Genomic DNA, 18,587 nt, shown 5'->3' with positions numbered 1-18,587 from the left:
TGCTTAGAACATGTTTGGTAAATATAATAAAAACTGTGATTTCAGCCTGTGAGGAATAGAATATTTCCAAATATTGGGGTGGAAATAGAGATTAAAGATTGGACCCTATGAACTACAAAATCCCTTCCAACCCTGAGTTCCTGTGAGGATGATTCCCACATCTGGAAACTTGTTCCTACGTAACAACAGCCAAATACTTGAAGGTTTAAGCCAAGAAGTTATGATAAAATATTGGTTATTTGTACTCTAGATGCCAATCAAAAATTCGGTAATGAAAGTTTTACCTTTTTAAAGACATGGGTTAGGGAAAGGACGGGGACCAATAGCTACAAAATAGTATTAACCAATATAGAAATAAGGAGTTGTTTGTGAGCCAAAAATGATCTTTAAATTATCTGAGGAGTGAGAGGTCAGGAATCCTGATGTCAGGTTTGAGCCCCACTATTAACATGGGGAAACTCCTAAAATCCCTTCTGCTCTCTCTCTGCCTGTTTCTTTTCCATAAAATAATTGCAGCAGGTTTCTTTACACTTTGAAAAAAAACAAAGTAAAATAAAAATGCTGCAACTGCAGCAGCAGTGGGATAGAGTTGATAGAAGAGTTGATGTCTCAGAGAGCAGAACGAGAAATGGATTGCCATCTGTTAGGGTGACATGAACGGCTGCACATGCAGTACAAAGCACGAACGAATGGTTAGGCATTTCCTAGGACCTGAACGTTGGTACAATAATTTTGATGAATTTTTAGATTAAATAGCTGATACTGTGTATCAGTAAAGAATGTCAGCTTTACTTCCATTTTTATAAATGAGAAATTCAAGGAACTTGTCAAAAAATTACCTAGTTAAGTGTGTTTTGCGGGCTTGAGGGACTGTCTGAAATAGAACACGCAGCGCCACCTAGCGAACTGGACCAATGTCTGCGTCGTGGGGTAGTGTGGTGTCCTGCTAATTTAGCTTTCGTCAGGATACAATTTTAAGAGGCTCTGAAATCACCTGTTTTTCATGTAGAACTCCTGATTTACTCTCCCTCTCCACCTTGTAAACGGTGGGGATCACCACAGTCTCTCTGCTACGGGATCCCCCCTGGGTAAGGCACAATGAAGCACCCCCTGCTTGAAGGACATTGACCAAAGAATGATGAATGGGACACTCAGATGACCTCTAAGCCCTCTCTCCAGGAAGGCAGTGAGCCCAAGGGGTGCCAATTCAGTCACTGTAGGTGGGCCCCATGTAGAGCTCTCAGTGAGAGTCATGTTTTAGCCTTCTACTTCTTACCCCACCGTGGGGGTTTTATCGGGTTGGCCATGACTGCTTTGAGTATGAAGGCAGACAGTAATCTATCAGTCATTTCCCCACAGCTGGTAAAATACACTTTGTACAAAGTATATTTTTTGCCCTTACCACACCAACCTGCCATTTATATCTGTGGAAAACACACACACACGCGCATGTGTTAGAAAGCCATGGTGTTCTAGTTTCCAACCTTAACACATTTTTCTCCACGTAAGTAGTCACCCAAAACTTCATAGCTATTATCCATTGATCTCATAGTTGGACACCTTTGTTGGGGAATAAAAAAGATGGATTCAAGGTCAGAACCTACAACTTCTCCCAGATTTGCTTTGTCAGCAAGTCTCTCAGGAGGTGACACATGGCAGCCTATGCTGATTAGGAGTCCAGGCTCCACTCGGGCTGGCTCAACGTCTCTGCACAGAGATTCACAGCTATCTGGAAGCTTCAGAGCAAGTGTCCCCAGAGAGGAGCACATAGCCTGACTGCCGCCTTGCCCCACTTCCCTCCGCGTGTCTGCATTCTTCTTTCTCCCCTCCAATCTGCTTGGAGGGATGTTTCTTCTTTCTTTTCTCACCTGTGGGCCCGAGGCCAGATGAAGAGACCATTTCCTTTGAATTGTTCTGTGACAAAGCCTTATCTGCAAAGGTTTTCCAAACCCAGTAAGACAGAGACAGTTCAAGTACAGAAATAAATACACCTGGCCCTCACCAGTCCATGACTCCCCCCGAGTCACCCATTCTCTCCTCTTTTAATTTAGAGCTTAGCCCCCACTGGGGTATCATCTCTACCCTGACAACAGGATCTGGGAGAGAGAGTGAAGGAGACATGGCCCTGACTTCCTCAAGCTCTCAATCAAAGCTCCACAAAGCTCAGTGGGTTTTCTTTCTGGTCTGAGACAGACCCTGGAGCCTGCTACCCCTGGGTGTGCGCGCTGGCTGTTACGTGACGCCTGGGCAAGTCAGTTCATCTCTTTGAGCCTTACTTTTTTCTACTTTAAAACCGGATGATAATAAATATATTGTTGTAAAATTTAAAGACATTGAATTACAAGGGAACTAGTCTACTGCTGGCCTATAGCACATGCCCAAAGGTCTCTTTCCAACTTGTTTCCTTGTTCTTAATTTTAAGCCAGAAGATCCTTCTTCATTTAGTTCTAGGGAGTCAGGAGGAGACTTCCAAAGTGGAACCAGCCCAGAGACCCTCCATTTAATAATAAATTTCGGTTGATGTGGGATCTCAGACAGGTATAAAGTTGTATCTAATCCTGGGAATGTATATTCCTCGTCAGCTTTGGAGAAACGGCTACAAAGCTAAAAAGAAATGATCATAACCCAAAATGGACTCTACAATAATTAAATAAGGCACACGAAGGCTACCAAATTCTGAAAGAGAAAGAAGCCAGAGATCTATAGCAGCAAGACAAAAACCAACACTCCCATACCCTTCCAATTTCAAACAAATTTGAAATATAGAATATAGACTGGGAAAGCTGTGGCCAAGAGTCTGAAGTGAAAGTGCATCCTTGGGTTGTTTATTGCTTTATTAGAGCAGAGCGAAGGGACACTGATTGCTTGTATAGATTCTGTGGCACCTTATACACACTGGTCAACAACCAACACCTGGGTAAGTCTTCCAACTCATCACAGTAAAATAAACTTTTGAACTTGGAGTGCCTTTCCTTTCCTAATGATCCCACCCTTGCAACTAAAAATCTTGTGTATTATCGAAAGGATGAGATTCTTCCATCTCCTGGACAGCAGAAGCCAAATTGCTCCTTTTCCCAAAATCCACTTACTGATGTCTTGATTGAAAATCTACCGGAAGCCGATCACTGTTACTATTTCCCTTTCAAAACAGATAGAAAACCTGAGGAACAAGTGCAAAGAAGACCGCAACATCCCTCTGAAGATGGTGAGAATCATCTCTGCAGGGCCATTTTTGCAACCCCATTTCCGGAAGCCAAGATTCAAGGGATTTGTCCTAGTTGTGAATGGATATTTCTCTGATCTTAAGGCATAAAGGTTGTCAAAACAAGGCTCTGAATAGTACCTTTCTGCTCACCAGTGACATAAAAAGTGAAGGACAGAACAGGGTCTTGGTTTTCCTGAACAGTGCTCAGTAGGACCGCAGTGGTTTGGCATAGATTGGCTCTAGGATATGATGAATGAGAACCAAAAAGAGGCTTCCAAGGAAGACAGCAGTGAGGAAAGCCAGCAGGACATAGCGGCCAATGAAAAAGGAATCCACAATCTGTAGAGAGAAACATCAAAAATGAAATTACGATCACTTCAGCTTGTGCTCATCTGAAATCTTTGATGAGTGGGCCCAGAGTCTGTTTGTATTTGTGACTTCCAGTAATATCCTGCTCTGAGTCTCCTCTGTAAATGGCTAGGAAAGAACCTTTTCTTGACTTCCTGTGCCGGAAATACAAGATAAAGAAAAAATTAATGAAGTACAGGGGGAAAATGGCTCAATTTAGGAGGAGGTTCACAAACACTGTGAAGACCTTGGATGAGCTCTTTTATGTTCTGACATCAGTTATCTGAAAGAGTTCATGAGAAGCTTGTTTGCTTGGTCTTAGAAAAGCTCATTTTTGTTGTTAACTTTTTTATTATGGAGAATTTTAAACACATATAGAAAGATAATAGTATAATAACCCCCATATATCCAAGATCAAGCCCCCAAATCATCAACCCATTGCTGATTCAGGAGGGTTCCTTTTCAGAATGGAAAGGTGATTCTTTAAAACTTTCATCAGAAGAGTCCTGAACCCTAACATTCATAATCCAGCACTCCAAGGCTTAGGCTAAATGGCCATTTGCCTGAGACACTAAAATGTTTAAAGGATAGACAACGTGCCCCAAATCATCCAGCTGGCTGCCTGGCAACCAGTCATACTTGGAGCCCCAAAGCTGTTGGTCTTTGCTGACAAAACCTACACTTAGAGTTGGCTCTACCCACCTGTCTACTGTCCGCTTCCAGAGCTCTACTCTCCCCAGATCCAAATGGCGGTGCTTAAATCAGGGCAGGAAAAAGTAAATTAATCTGATGGACCTAATGGAGCAGGAACATGAACCAAGTGGCAGGGTGACTTCAGAGCTTCCCAAAGAAAAGGGAACCCAAAATACCTGAGAGGCAATTGTGGTAGACAGAATATGTCTACCCCAAATGTCCACATCCTAACCTCCAGAAATGGTGAATATGTTAGATTACATGGCAAAGGAGAAATAGGGTTGTAAATGGAATTGAGATTGCTTATTGCCTGACCTTTAAAATAGGGAGATTAGCCTGGATTATCCAATCCAGGTGGGCCCAGTGTAATCACAAGGGTCCTTAAACCTGGAAGAGGGAGGCGGAAGAGAAGGTCAAGGAAGAGATGGACAGAATGCACGTAGAGTCATCGAGATGTTACCTCGCTGGCTCTGAAGATGGAGCATCGGGGCTGCTAGCCAAGGGCGGCCTCTAGTAGCTGGGCAGACAAAGAAACAAATTCTTCTCCAGAACCTCCAGGAAGGAATGCAGCCCTGCCAACCCCTGACTCTAGCCCAGGGAGCCTGCATTTGGACTTCTAACTCACAGAACTGAAAGAAAATCCATCTGTGTTGTAAGGCACGAAGCCGGTGGTGATTTGTTACGGCAGCAACAGGAGGCTAATACTGTGGCATGACACAGAGGACCTGCCAAGTCCTCACACTGCTCTGATCGCTGAGATCCAAAGATACCAAGAAGAAGAGGGCTGCTCCAGAGATTACCCCAACAGCCAACTTACAACAAAGGTCAGTTTGATAAAACAGCTTTAACATAACTTTGACCTTGGCTCTGGTACCGAACAAGTCTCTCGCGGGCTACATGTTTGCTCGTTTGACACGTTTCACTTTTTAATTAGCCGATTAGCAGGCCTTTGGTGCAGAGGGCCCAGGTCATGTATTATTGATACAGTATCGAGCCAGGCTGCTGCAGGGGCCAGTTCTCAAAACCTGAAAATGAGAACACCAGTTCTGCGGGCCACGCTGACGGACATATTTTGCTCAAACCTCCTTCTTCTCTCCTGGGTCTGTAACTCATAGGACAGAGGATAGAGGGATTGAATTCAAAACAGTGTTTGCTCTGTGCCCTTCTCCCAATATTCACATCCATAGCCATCCAGAAATATGGCCCTTCACCACTCGCTCCCTCTCCGACGGGGAAACGGAGGTGGGTGTCTATTCCTGGCCCCCACACTTGGTACTTGCACCGACAGAGTGGTTTTCAAATGCTGACAAAAATCCCTGACACATACGGAAATGATTCCTTACATGTGTGTGGTATTATGTCCTGTGGACTTTTCAGAACGAATTTCCTCCCTTTTGCCATGATTAGTCCTAGACAGAGTTAGAAACGTGTGCCAGTTTTAGTTCGGAAGTTGTATAATTTTGTGTACTGTGGTCTAGTGTCGAGGCTCACCCATGAACTCTCTGTGATGGCCCCCAATATTCTGACGAGTCCCCAGCAATGAAGGTTTGCAGACAGACCTCAGCTGGAATCCTTGCTCTGACTCTTCCCATAAATGTATGACCCTGGGCAATTTACTTAACCTCTTACAGCCTCAGTGTCCTTGGGGATAATAATAGCACCTACTTTATACCGTTTAGGGTTGTCTTAGGTTTAAGTGAGATAAGGCAAACAAGGTGCTTAGCAAACAACCTCACACACAGTAATCCCTTAAAAAATGTTAGACAGGTGCCTGGGTGGCTCAGTGGGTTCAGACGGCTGTCACTGCTGCATTCAGCTGTCTCAACAACCTCTGCTTCCCATAGAAATGCTCTTTCTCCACCTATCTTCTCTATGGAAAGTACTCTCTTCACCACACACGTGGAGGAACCAAACACATGGAGATGGACAAGCATGCCGTTCAGCACGCCCAAGGCACCGCATACGCTTTGGCTGGGATCTGAGTTTCTGCACCCAGACTACCGGGATGGGGACACTTGCATTTCAGGGCCAGGCCCCGTTCCTATTCTGAACTCATTTCCTCTTCTCCAGCCCCACAGTGGCAGGTGGCTTTTGGACACACCGCTTGTGCAGCTCGGTGCCCAGGGGGGATGCCCTCAAATCAGGCAACTAACTGCCCCGTGGTGTTGCATGTGGGAATCAGAATGAGATTCTTGTCCTAGGTGAAAGGACAAGGGAATGTAAAGCTCCCTCTGAGCTTTCCCCACCCTCGTGTTAACTTTACGCTTCTAATATATTTCGGCCAGCCTGACATTGGGAGAACAGCTCAGACCAAGGGAGACAAGAGTTATGACGCAGGAGGCAAAATAAAGCCAATAGTTTTACCTTCATTTCAACCTCTGGGGCTGGGACTTCACTGGCTCGAGGGAAGAGCAGCAGAACTGATGTGATGATCAGAGCACCGAGGAACACAAAAACGACAGAGAACCTGGGGTCAAAAGACAGAATGTTATAAGCACGGTTTACGGATTCCTCTCTCATCAGTTAGGTCTGGAGAGGCCTTCCCTGGAGCCAATATTCTAAGTTCCAGTCTCTTAAGAGGGCCCAGAGCCCTGCTGCCCACACTGTCCAGGGAATTTAGAAATGCTCTCCCCTTCAGCCCAGAGCCCTTCTTCCTAGACAGGTCCCCAACTGGACGCATTCCTGTTGATTCCTGGTAATTCCAAATTCCTAAGAATGGGAATGGGTACTTTTTATTTTGTCTCTGTGCATTTGTAATCATGAAAAATCTACTCAGCCCTTCCCTCTTCTTAACTTCTTTGTCTGTCTTTAGCTGGAAGACTCTGGTAAATCACATAGCTCGCCGCTTCATCCCGACACTGTCTGGCCAGAGCGCAACTCTGCGGCCATCGGCGCGTCTGCAGTGTCCCCAGGCCCAGGTTAGAGCCTCAGGGACTGGACCAAGCATGTGCCCTAAGTCTGAACAATTCTGAAACACACACATACACGCCCAAGAAATTCAACAGGCAGCGAACACGCATTTCCTTTTTGTCGCTTCTGTCCCCCCTCCCGCCCCCCCCCCCGCCCCGGTCACCTCCACAGTGAGAGCTGGAAAATACCACTTGCTTTCTCCTCTGCGTCAGAGCATAACTAACACAGTCAGTGCTTATGATACCAGGTTAAAATGCAACTCATTCAAACTGCCAGTAATTACAAAAATGATCTTCTGGATTCTAAATGTTTAATGAGCATCAGCGGTTTCACGTCTAACTGCTTTTACCTTGGACTGCCAGCTGGAGAGGAGGCCTTACCTGGCTAGCCCGGAGGCTCTGGAGAGCAGCGCACACAGCAGCAGCACCGACACCCAGAGCAGGGCTAAGACGAACACGCCGGCCCCCACCCCGAGCACGGTGCCAGCCATCTGCAGGGGAGACGAAGCGTGAGCGCTGCACCCCACTCAGCCCCGGGGCCCCCCCGGGCACCATGTACCCCGTGCCTTCTGCACCAGTTCTGCCTGTCTTCCTCCCGCTCCCGGCTTGTGTGAGGGTCTGCAGACAAATGCAAATACAAATACAGAAAGTCTGAACTCAGTCTGATGAACTTCTGATGATTGGTGTGATAGGAGGATTAATTGGTACAGGTCTTTGGGGAAGTCCAGTCCCTTCATAGGAATTAGAAAATTAAAACCCTGGGGCGCCTGGGTGGCTCAGTCGGTTAAGCATCTGCCTTTGGCTCAGGTCATGATTGAGTCCCGCATCGGGCTCCCTGCTCAGTGGGAAGCCTGCTTCTCCCTCTCCCACTCCCCCTGCTTGTGCTCTCTCGCTAGCTCTCTGACAGATAAATGAATAAAATCTTGAATGAATGGAAGGAAAGTGGGAGGGAAGAGGAAGGAAGGAAGGAAGGAAGGAAGGAGGGAGGGAGGGAGGGAGGAAGGAGGGAGGGAGGGAGGGAGGGAGGCAGGAAAGAAACTTAAAACCCCAAGCCTTTGTTTTAGGTGAGGACAGAGAGGTTGCTTTCTGCTCTGTGTGGATCACTTCAAATCTGCTATCTGAGTTCTAGTTTGGCTTTCCCGACTCGCAGCAGCAAGCTGAACTCTCTCCTGACAGAAATGCTAATGGAGGGCTGTGAAGGCACGAGGAGCCAAGCGCTACGGAGCCCATGGGGACACTGAGGCTCTCAGGGTAAGTGTGTGGTGTGAGCTTTGACTCCCCGGACGATCACAAGACAGAAATGTCCCCCTCTATTGTTGAGTTTTTCTTCACGAAAGGAAGCAAACTCCTAAGTCCTTGCAGAAGATGAGGACGATGAAGAAAGGAGCCACCACTCTATTTGAGCATTCACGGTGTGCTGAGTACCTTACAAACACGTTTCATTTAATCACAGCAACAGGCCTCTGAGGTAGGTCTTATTACAGCCGTGTCACAGAAGACATAACTGAGGTGTGATGCGAAGGCCTACGTATTAACAAACCGGTGGCTTACAGTAGAACAGCATTCTCTCACAGTTCTGGAGGCCAGAAATCTGAAATCAAGGTGCCAGCCAGGCCGAGCTTCCTCCAAAGGCTCTAGGAGAGAATGCTTCCAGGCTCTTCTAGTGTCTGGAGGGCCCGGCATTGTCTTCCTCCTCTGTCTCTTATGAGGACACTTGTAGTGGATTTAGGGTCCACCTAAAGAATTTGGTTTGATCTCTTCTCAAGATCCTTAATTATGTCTGCAAAGACCCTTCTTCCACATAAGGTCACATTCACGGGTTCCAGGGATTAGGATGTGGGCACAGTCTTTTTGGGAGCCACCATTTGACCCACCCCACTGAGTCTAGAGCACCTCCCCCCCCGGTTTTCCCCTTTAGTATCAGAGACAAATCTTTTTTTTTTTTTAAAGAATTTTTTAATTTATTTTTCAACAGAGAGAGAGAGAGCGAGAGAGGTAACACAAGAAGGAGGAGCGGGAGAGGGAGAAGCAGGCTTCCCGGCGAGCAGGGAGCCCGATGCAGGGCTCGATCCCAGGACCCTGGGATCATGACCTGAGCCGAAGGCAGACGCTTAACGACTGAGCCACCCAGGCGCCCTCAGAGACAAATCTTAAGCAAATAAATTCCTCCTCAGTCGATGGTTTTCTTTACCCTGATGGTTTAAATACCACAAAAATTATTATCTATGACAAGTTCTGTTTTAAAGGCATTGGAAAGATTGGAAAGGAAGCCCTGGGCATAAACTGCCAAACAAACAAACAAACATTTATTCAATCAAAAACTATTCTGTGCCACAGTCTGGGGATCACAAGGGTAAATAAGACATATCTTCTGACAGAAGCTGCAGGCCCACTGGAGAACACTGTCACGTAAACAACTATCCACGCCACACTCTGATAAGCAGACAAAGTACAAAGTGGGACAAAGTGGGACCTGAGGTAGTGCAAAGGGAGAAGGGCTTCACCGAGGAGGTGACTTCCCACAGGCCCAGATGGGAAAGAATCAGTGTGGCAAGATGACAGGCAGGGGGAGGGGTGGGCCAAGAGAGGAGTGGCAGCAGATGGGCTGGGCTCTCACTTGCCTCTCTAACCTAACCGGGGCGCATCCCCCCCCCCCAATTTAGAGCGCACGGTATCACCTCAGTAACTCTAAACTGCTAAGTGTTTCCCTACCTCTGGGTCCTTGTACTTGCTGTTTCCACTGCCTGGAATTAACCCACAGCCCCCAGCGAACCTTCCACTATTTGCAGGGCTGGCTTCTCCTCATCTGTCTGATCTCAGCTTTAAATGTGACCTCCTCAGAAAGGTCTTCCCTGATGGCTCTGGCTAAAGTAACCCCAAACAATTACTCTCCCTCACTCCTTATTTCCTTCAGGGTACATTTCACAAACTATAGTTCACATTTTTACTTACTATTTACAGGTTTACCTTCTATGTCTCCAACCAGTATAGCAAACTCTACGAGGGCAGAGATTTTTATATCTTGCTCACCACGGTATCCCCAGTTGTTAGCACAGACATTATAAGCAAGAAATATTCATTCGATGAATAAATGAAGCAGTGCTAACAAGTCCATAGAAATCAAGTGAAGGGCTGATAGGATCATATTTAGCTTTAGAAAGAGGACTGTAACTTCTGGTCAATATGCTGGACAGACCTAACAAGGGAAGTACCTCACATGTAATAAATGTTATGACAGTGAACACATAGAAATGCTTAGTAAAAGCGAGCAAAAAGAATTCAATACACAGCGGAGCTCGGAAGCAATAAAGGAAAATCCTTAAGTACCATAAATGAAAGCATAATTCAAAATATGAGTGGTAAGCAGGAGCTGAGCCCAAAGGTCTATAGGGGTACTGAAACCAGCTGCAGACCTTTGGAGTGGTCCCTCCTGGACAGATGAAGTCTCAGACCCATGATACAGAGAACCAGAACTGAGAACAAGGCATAAAGATAAGCCCAGAAAGGGTCCACCTGTCTTCGAAATAGGGACTAAAACATTTGCTGCTGACTTTGTTGGAACAAAGTTGGCCAAGTACCTCAGGCCATGAGTGAAAAAAGACTAACCCAAGAGAAATCTGGATCCCAATCCGACACCACATGCAAGTGTGGGGTTCAAATCATACGACCAAAGTGGTATGGGAATCTCGAGAAGTAAGATTCACATAAAACCAGTCTAAAAGTGAGAAACTCGTAGGATCCCGGCAGAGACAACTGAAACCTCTCTGTAGGGATGCCACACAAGTCAGCATGCAAGGCTCTCACCAAGTTGGGTACAAAATAAAAATATTTTTACACAAAGACTGAAATGGAGTTCACCTGTCACTGCTGTACTTGAGCAAGAATGAAAATGAACCAAGAAAGAAGGCATGAGATGTAAAGAGGAATGGTAAGAAAAATACTGGGTAATATTGATAGTAAAGATTTCTGAAATGATAAGAAGGCCTAATTGTTTGAGGAGTTAAAAACAAGGAAGAACAACAGCAACACATTTATGGATATGTCTCCTTAGGCAAGGGAACCAAAAGCAAAAATAAACTATGAGGATTACACCAAAATAAAAAGCTTTTGAACAAAGGAAACTATCAATAAAACAAAAAGGCAACCTAGTGAATGGGAAAAGATATTTGCAAATGATATATCCCATAAGGGGTTAATACCCAAAATACATAAAGAACTTCTATAATTCAACACCAAAAAATGAAAAAATGGGTAGATGACCTGAATAAACATTTTTCCAAAGACATCCAGATGGCCAACAGACACATGAAAAGATGCTTAACATCACTCATCATCAGGGAAATGCTAATCAAAACCACAATGATATATTACATCACACTAGTCAGAATGGCTAGACAAGAAAAAAAAAAAAACAAGAAATAACAAGGGTTATGAGGATGTGGAGAAAAAGGAACCCTCATACACTACTGGTGGAACATAAATTGGTACAACCACTTGGAAAACAGTATGGAGGTTCCTCAAAAAATTAGAAATAGAAATACCCTATGATTTAATAATTCCACTACTGGAAATTTACCCAAAGAAAATGGAAACACTAATTTGAGCAGCCCTATGTTTACTGCAGCATTATTTACACTAGCCAAGATATAGAAGCAACCTAAGTGTCCATGGATAGAAGAATGGATAAAGATCTGGCTGGCAAACACACATATACACATGTGGAATATTACTCAGCCATAAAAAAGAATGAAATCTTGCCATTTGCGACAACATGGTTGGACCTAGAGAGTATTATGCTAAGTGAAATAAGTCAGTCAGAGAAAGACAAATACCATATGATTTCACCATATGTGCAATTTCAGAAACAAAACAAGTGAACAAACAAAAGGCCAGACTCTTAAATACAGAGAACAAATTGGTGGTTGCCTTAGAGGAAGGTATGAGGAGTACAGGTGAAATAGATGAAGGGGATTAAAAGGTACAAACTTACAGTTATAAAATCAGTAAGTCACGGAGATTCAATATGATGTACACCTGAAACTAATATAACACTGTATGTCAATTACACTTCAATAATAAAAAAATAAAAACAAAGAAGAGCTAAAGTATTTGTTAACAGTTACATGGAAGATGAGAAAGAACAGTTCCAAGTGAAATCATTGGTTATTACTTTGCACTGGAGGAGATGAAAGTTAATGATTACCTGTAGGCTTTGTTAAGCTAAATATGCATGTTAAAAACACACAGGTAAACACCAAATAAAAGAAACAGGGTAAGTAACCTTCACACTAATAGAGTGAAAAAAAAATAAAGGAAGAAGGCAGAAGGCAGGAGGCGAAAGAAACAAAAAGCAAGGAAAACAGAAAATACAAAATAAGACTGTAAGATAAATCCAAATATAACAGTAATCATAGTAAACACACACAGATTATGCTTCAAGATCCCTTGCACAACAATGTGAATATCCTTAAGAATACTTAACCAAACACTTAAACATGGTTAAGATGGTAAATTTTAGGTGTGTGGGTTTTTTTTTTTTTTAACCACAATTAAAAAAAAACCTAAACCAAACAAAATAAAATCTGGTGAAGCAATATTAGTATCAAACAAAATAGAATGGAAAGCTTTGAAAGGTATTAAGAGTTATATTCACAAAAAGAAAAACTTAACAAAAAAATACAACTCAGGACAAAAATGAACCCAATACAAACCTTTAAAATATACAAGTCAAAAAGAATCACTGCAATAAATGGACAAACCCACAAATTTAGTGGAGATTTTAATATACCTCTCTCAGAAACTTAAAAGTGGGTATATGAATGGCCAATAAGTATGTGAAAGGTGTGTAAGATTTTTACAGCAAAAATTGTTAAACTTTATTCAAAGGTATTTTTAAAAATATTTTATTTATCTATCTATCTATCTATCTATCTATCTATCTATCTATCTGTCTGTCTGTCTATTAGAGAACTTGTGGTGGGGGGTGGGGAGAGGGACAAAGAGACTCTGTGCTGAGTGAGGAGCTCAAGACAGGGCTTGATCTCATGACCCTGAGATCATGACCTGAGCCAAAATCAAGAGTCGGACGCTCAACCGACTGAGCCACCCAGGCGCCCCCAAAGGTATTTTTTTTTAAAGGCTTGAATAGAATAACAAAACAGACCTGAGTAGAAAAATAACCGACATTCCTGGACGGGATGGTTCAATATTAAAAGATCTCAGTATCAATTCAATGCAATTCTAACCAAAATCTCAAATTTTTGTGGAGCTCATGGAACTTGAAAACGTATCCTAAATTCATATGTAAGAGCAAAAGCCCAAGAATAGTGAAAACAATTTTGAGAACTAGGATGGAGACTTGCCTTTCTTGTTACCAACTGCTGCAAGACACATTATAAAACCAAGGTAATTAAAACAGTGTGATATGGCATAAAGACACATGGATCAGTGGAATAAAACAGAGAGCCCAGAAACAGATCCCTGCATTTATAAGAACTTGGTACAGGACAGAGTTGGTTCTGATTCAGCAGGTAAAGGATTTCATCGATGGTGTTGGGACAAACGATCATCCAATCAGAAAATGGTAATACTCGACCTCTACTTTATGTCATATACAAGCCAATTTTAAATGGAAAGTAATTCATAATAAAACAGCATATGTTTAAATATACAAATGTTCAGGCTGACTACACTAGAATACATAATGAAGTACAGCAGTCAGATGCTTGCGCCTAAACTTAGAATCACCATGAGCGCAAAAGCTACAAACGGGGGCTCATGCAGGTGTGCTATATGGTAACTCAAATACCACGAGCTGGGCTGCCTTCAGCTATGTGATTTTCTCAAGTGATGAACAACTCTTGTTAAAGTTCCAAAACACAAGTAAGTATAATTTCCCCTTCATTTACATTTGCGTTGCATTCCTGGAAATTTTACTATGTCAAACTGTGCCAAAAGAGACATTATGTTTATATGAAAAATGGAGTTAGGTTCTAGGCTGAGATTAGAAATGAGTATCCTGTGGGACACTGGAAAATGGTACAGGATGCAGGACAACTCTTCACTGCAGAATATCTAGCATCCCCAGCCCTGCTCCGTAAACCCCGGTAGTGCCTCCAAATCACAATAATAACCAAATGTGCTCTCACAAATTCCAAAATGACCAATAGGGCGGTACCATCCCCTTGGAGAACCAATGCTCTAGAAAAACTCTTGCATAAAGAGACGTGTACAAGGATGTTCATTGCAGTTTTTTTCGAAATAGCAAAACATCTGAAAAAACCTAAGTGTCCACCAATAAGGGAATGGATACAATATTATATACTCATAATGAACACTTAGAATGAACTTGACTATCTGTATTGATATGAATGTTATCTCGAAAACAATGTTGAGTGATAAAAGCAAATTACCAAATGAAGCCCACAGTATGATACTACTATTTTGAAAATTTAAGAAGTAGTAAAAGTAACCAACTGTGCCACTCAGTGGTGCAAAGTAAGCATTTGATTCTTGGTTTCAGCTCAGGTCATGATCTCAGGGTCATGAGATAGAGCTCTGCGTAGGGCTCTCGCTCAGCGTGGAGTCTGCTTAAGCTTCTCTCTCCCTCTTCCTCTGCCCTCCTCCCCGTTCTGCACTCTCGCACACGTGCTCTCTCTCAAATAAATAAATCTTAAAAAAAGTAATATATTGTTTATGAAGTACATATATACTGTACAAATATAAATACATGGGCATGAATGATGCACAATTTCAAAAGAGTGTTTGCCTCTTGGGAGAGAAGAAGGAAGGCAAATGGGGCCAGAAAAGAGAACAAAAGGGATCTCAATTAAATGTGATGTTTTATTTACTTAAAAGAAAAAACTTAAGCAGATGTGCCAAAATGTTAATGTTTATTAATCTAGTTAGTAGGGCATAGGTATCTGTTATACTACCCAGTGTAATATTCTCTATTTATGAAATTCTTGAGAGAATTCTTAATTTTTAAAGAGGTAGCTGGTGGCTCAGTGCCTATGAGTCGAGATCAGAGACCAGATTGGTGACCAGGAGGGGACTCTCTGGATAAGGGATGATGAGGGTCTGGACTCCTGTCTTAGCTGTGGAAATGGAAAGGAGAAAAGGGAAAAGGTGTTAGAGATGACTCGGGTTTCCTGCTTGGTTGACTGAGCTGATAGTACTACCCTAGCAAGATAACTAGTTAAGTTTAATTGCTGTTTTGGATAAATTATAAAAATAACCTGTAAAACTTGGACCAACTCTAATGCCTAGAATACAGGGCAAGTGGTGGTCAAAGCTGGTACCGTTAGAAACATGGCCTTTCAATCCCCTATGGAATATTAAAGGTTCATGAGACACTGGGAGTCCGTATATGGCATGGCTTTAAAGTAATGAGATAAATACCCCCAAGCTCTTATAAGAATACGGTCCATCACTTTATAACCAAACTGTGTACATTTTCTGGTTAAGCATGGAAAGGAAAGCCTGGATATAGTATAGAGTGCTGCTGTGGAAAAGAAGCGAACATCTGGTCTTTTTATCTTGTTAATTCTGTGTGGGAATAATACTTGTGATTATTTCCCATACTGTAATAGCAAATTACTGAGTAAATATGATTAAAAAATTAAAACAGTGGTGCTTTGGATTCATGTCCAGGACTTTTTCAAACCTTCTTTGAGAACAGATGGTTTAGCCAACCTGGTTTCCTGAGTAAGTCCACTTACTTAACTCTCTGGCATTTAAAGCAGGTAGACTAGAGTCAGAATAAAATAATGTCTCAATCTGAACACCCTGTTTAGTAGCTGACAACCAGAGCAACTCCAGGGCCAATCTTCCCCCTCTGTGCTCCTGCTGTGAGGTCTTTCTTTGGAAAGAGATTGTCCAAAACTTTTAGAGGTCTGTATAGTGAGTGCACTGCTCATTCATTTACTGTTAGTTCTACATACCCTTTCTCACAGCTCTCAGAGAAAACTGAGAGAGAGGCATACATTAGGGTGCCTGACCCCTGCACATACAGCCTAATAGATGAAAAATATACTGCTCGCCATGACTGTCGATCATGTGTGAGAATACTAATGGCCATTACAGGATGTCTTACAGTCCAGTACAAATGTGGATTCCATGGAGGGTAAATTGGCCCTAGTGCTGCTGCTGGTGGGAGCTAGATATCTCACCCATTCCTACATTTTCAGAGTCAAGGCCTCGAAGGCAGCAGAAAACAGCGATTACAGGAATGAATGGCCCTTCTTCAGGATTCCTTTCCACTTTCCTTTATAACCGTTCCAAACCTTCAAATATAACGGGGGGGGGGGCGGGGGTCACACATTTATTTTTCTACAGTAAACATTTCACTACGGTTTGAATTTTAATGTATCAGGATAATGCTTCTACCTCTGTAATTAAGTAAAATGCAAGCCTGGGAAAAATAAACCGCGGAGCTACCTAAATGCCATCGATGTGGCATTATCTCTTAACTCAATGAGAGAAAAGGGGGGGATCAGTGGATCCAGACACGTCCTTCCACCCTTTTTCCTGGGCGGTGTGTGGACCGTCTGTAAGCTATCTCGCCAGGGGCTCTCCGGACAGCAGCAGCCCGCGCTGGAGTCAACACCCCAGGAACTAGGGCTCTAGCGTCTCTCCCAAGCCCTGCGGCTCGTTCAAACTGGCCGCAGGAAAACGTCGCCCCAGGTCTCAACTTCAGACTGTTCGTCAGGCGACCTCCCAGTAGCTGGAGAGATTAAGGTCTCGGTCATAAGGTATTGGAACCAGACACTGACATTTCCCTTTCTTAGGAGCACGACAAAGAAAGCATCCCCTCTTTCTCAGCCCCAATTAAGTATTTATTGGCCGCCGGGCCTTGGGTCCAGATCGGCGGTAAGGGTGATGTGACAGTCCGCGCACAGCCATCCGCCCACGCGGTCTTCCAGCCTCAGCCCCAGCCTCGGCCATTCGCCCTCCGCAGCCGCCCCCCACTTTCCTCGCCTCCCCCTCACCTGGCTCTCGCTCTCCCAGGTCCCCTACTCACATCTCTCCGTCCGGCCCGTTCCAGCCCACGGAGGCTTCGGTCTACTTACGACGAATCACAAGTGGGCTTTCATCCAGGCGATTCCATATTCGCTAATCAGCGCTGCTCTTTCAACACCCAGCTTCTTTCTCATTTGCTTACGTCCGCAGCGCCTCCAGACAACGCTAAGCGTGGTGGGTGGGCACGTCGCACTTCGTTACGCCCTCCGATTGGTCGGTGCTATTGGTCCCGAGACCGGCCTCAAGTTCGATTGGATCGAGGCAGTCCGGGCTCCGCCTCCCGTCCCACCTCGTTGTCAATCACACCATCTCTTAGGTAACCCGCAGAACCATTGGTCAGTCTAGCGTGGGGGCGGGTTGTTAGGCGGGAGAGAGCTGCTCTCCGGGCCTCCCTCGCTGTTACTATGGAGACTGTACAGCCAGGTTGTGAAGTGGAGGAAGGCAACCCCTTCCCCTCGTCTCGAAGTCCGGAGATTTGTACAGCAGTCTAGACGTTAATCTCTGTTTCGGAGTTTGATAGACGTCTCAGTCCCCGACCCACTGATTTGGGTGGGCGGCGGGACTCTGGGGGCAAGTCAGATTAGGCCTCGGAGAGCTGGGGTCAGGCCTGTCATTAAGGGTCCCTAAAACCTCCCATCCCCGGACGGAACCGAGTCCGAAGCACAAGTTGTATGTACCAGCATCATATTTTCATTTATCCTTAACTCGCCGTACTTTATTTGGAGTTGTTCTTGTGTTAGCCTTAGGAAGTAGACTATGGCATGGATCATTCTTCTCATGGCACAGACTGAGGAAGCCAGGCCAGGGTCAGTCAAGTAAGTCTGTAGCCACGCCTCCAGGCAGCTGGAACTGGTCCATGCTTTAGCGGACTGCTCTTACCTAACTGCAAACTAAAACTCGCCGTGATTTTGTTCCAAAGCTATGTATGGCCCGTTAGACCAAAACAGCCATAAATCAGGCCAACCAGTGGAAACAGGACGGAGGACTCATGCTCCACGGCTGAATCAGGAAGGGAAAACAGGCAACACGCAAAACAAACAATACCAAATTTGAGAACTGCAGTACTTGAACTTTTGACCTTAGACATCATTCTGAAACATCATGAAGCAATCTATTCAGTCCTGGAACATTGAAGCTCTGATGTAAGGAATTCAGCTCCTGCATCATAGCTTTATGAGTAAAATGGAAGAAGATGGTTGAATTCCATTGAATGTAAGTCTCAAATTTACTTTCAAGGTTTCATTTGTAGTCATATGTCCTAACCAACTATTTCTTAGGTGTTTAACAAGTGAACCACTTGGCCCAATGCGGAGCTCTGAGGTTAAGAAAGCCATTATTTTGATTAATTCATTTCATTGGAATTGAGTGTTAACTGTAGCTAAGCACTGGTAGGGACTATGAGGATACAAAAA

At 44.0% G+C, this 18,587-nt stretch overlaps 2 protein-coding genes and 1 long non-coding RNA gene across 7 annotated transcripts in view; 2 read left to right on the top strand and 1 right to left on the bottom strand.

Annotated features, from left to right (window-relative positions):
- Positions 1 to 779: 779 nt before the first annotated feature.
- Positions 780 to 9,436, top strand: LOC118555254 (uncharacterized). 2 transcript variants are annotated; one of them, XR_013442555.1, is made up of 4 exons: positions 780 to 1,186; positions 7,059 to 7,164; positions 7,519 to 8,406; positions 9,131 to 9,436. It is a non-coding gene; the product is annotated as an uncharacterized LOC118555254 (long non-coding RNA). The 2 variants fall into 2 exon arrangements; XR_013442554.1 differs by lacking the exon at positions 780 to 1,186 and adding an exon at positions 3,540 to 5,070.
- TMEM218 (transmembrane protein 218) lies at positions 2,817 to 17,332 on the bottom strand. 3 transcript variants are annotated; one of them, XM_036123330.2, is made up of 4 exons: positions 17,226 to 17,332; positions 7,537 to 7,646; positions 6,611 to 6,713; positions 2,817 to 3,544 (listed from the first exon to the last, which is right to left on the bottom strand). In XM_036123330.2, exons 2-4 carry the CDS (start codon positions 7,644 to 7,646, stop codon positions 3,410 to 3,412), a joined length of 348 nt encoding a protein of 115 aa, XP_035979223.1. In that variant the 5' UTR covers positions 17,226 to 17,332; the 3' UTR covers positions 2,817 to 3,409. The 3 variants fall into 3 exon arrangements, with proteins under 3 accessions (XP_035979223.1, XP_035979222.1, XP_035979225.1); XM_036123329.2 differs by having other exon boundaries at positions 17,177 to 17,320; XM_036123332.2 differs by having other exon boundaries at positions 17,145 to 17,312.
- Positions 17,333 to 17,594: 262 nt separating this feature from the next.
- The window catches only part of PKNOX2 (PBX/knotted 1 homeobox 2), a 307,502-nt gene continuing 306,509 nt past the window's right edge, over positions 17,595 to 18,587 (top strand). For both annotated transcript variants that reach the window (XM_078058801.1, XM_036123314.2), the window contains exon 1: positions 17,595 to 18,387. The gene's annotated coding sequence lies outside the window, so the exon portion shown is untranslated. The remainder of the gene's footprint in view (positions 18,388 to 18,587) is intronic.

Source organism: Halichoerus grypus, chromosome 11, assembly GCF_964656455.1.
Source record: "Halichoerus grypus chromosome 11, mHalGry1.hap1.1, whole genome shotgun sequence".
Taxonomy (NCBI): domain Eukaryota; kingdom Metazoa; phylum Chordata; class Mammalia; order Carnivora; family Phocidae; genus Halichoerus; species Halichoerus grypus.
Note: the sequence above shows the minus strand (reverse complement) of the source record. Positions and strands in the feature narration are given on the sequence as shown.

Coding starts and splice junctions, on each gene's coding strand:
- TMEM218 (XM_036123330.2), bottom strand. CDS start 7,646: ATGGCTGGCACCGTGCTCGGGGTGGGGGCCGGCGTGTTCGTCTTAGCC. Junction 6,714..7,536: donor AGAGCCTCCGGGCTAGCCAG/GTAAGGCCTCCT, acceptor TTTTGACCCCAG/GTTCTCTGTCGTTTTTGTGT. Junction 3,545..6,610: donor CCCCAGAGGTTGAAATGAAG/GTAAAACTATTG, acceptor TTCTCTCTACAG/ATTGTGGATTCCTTTTTCAT.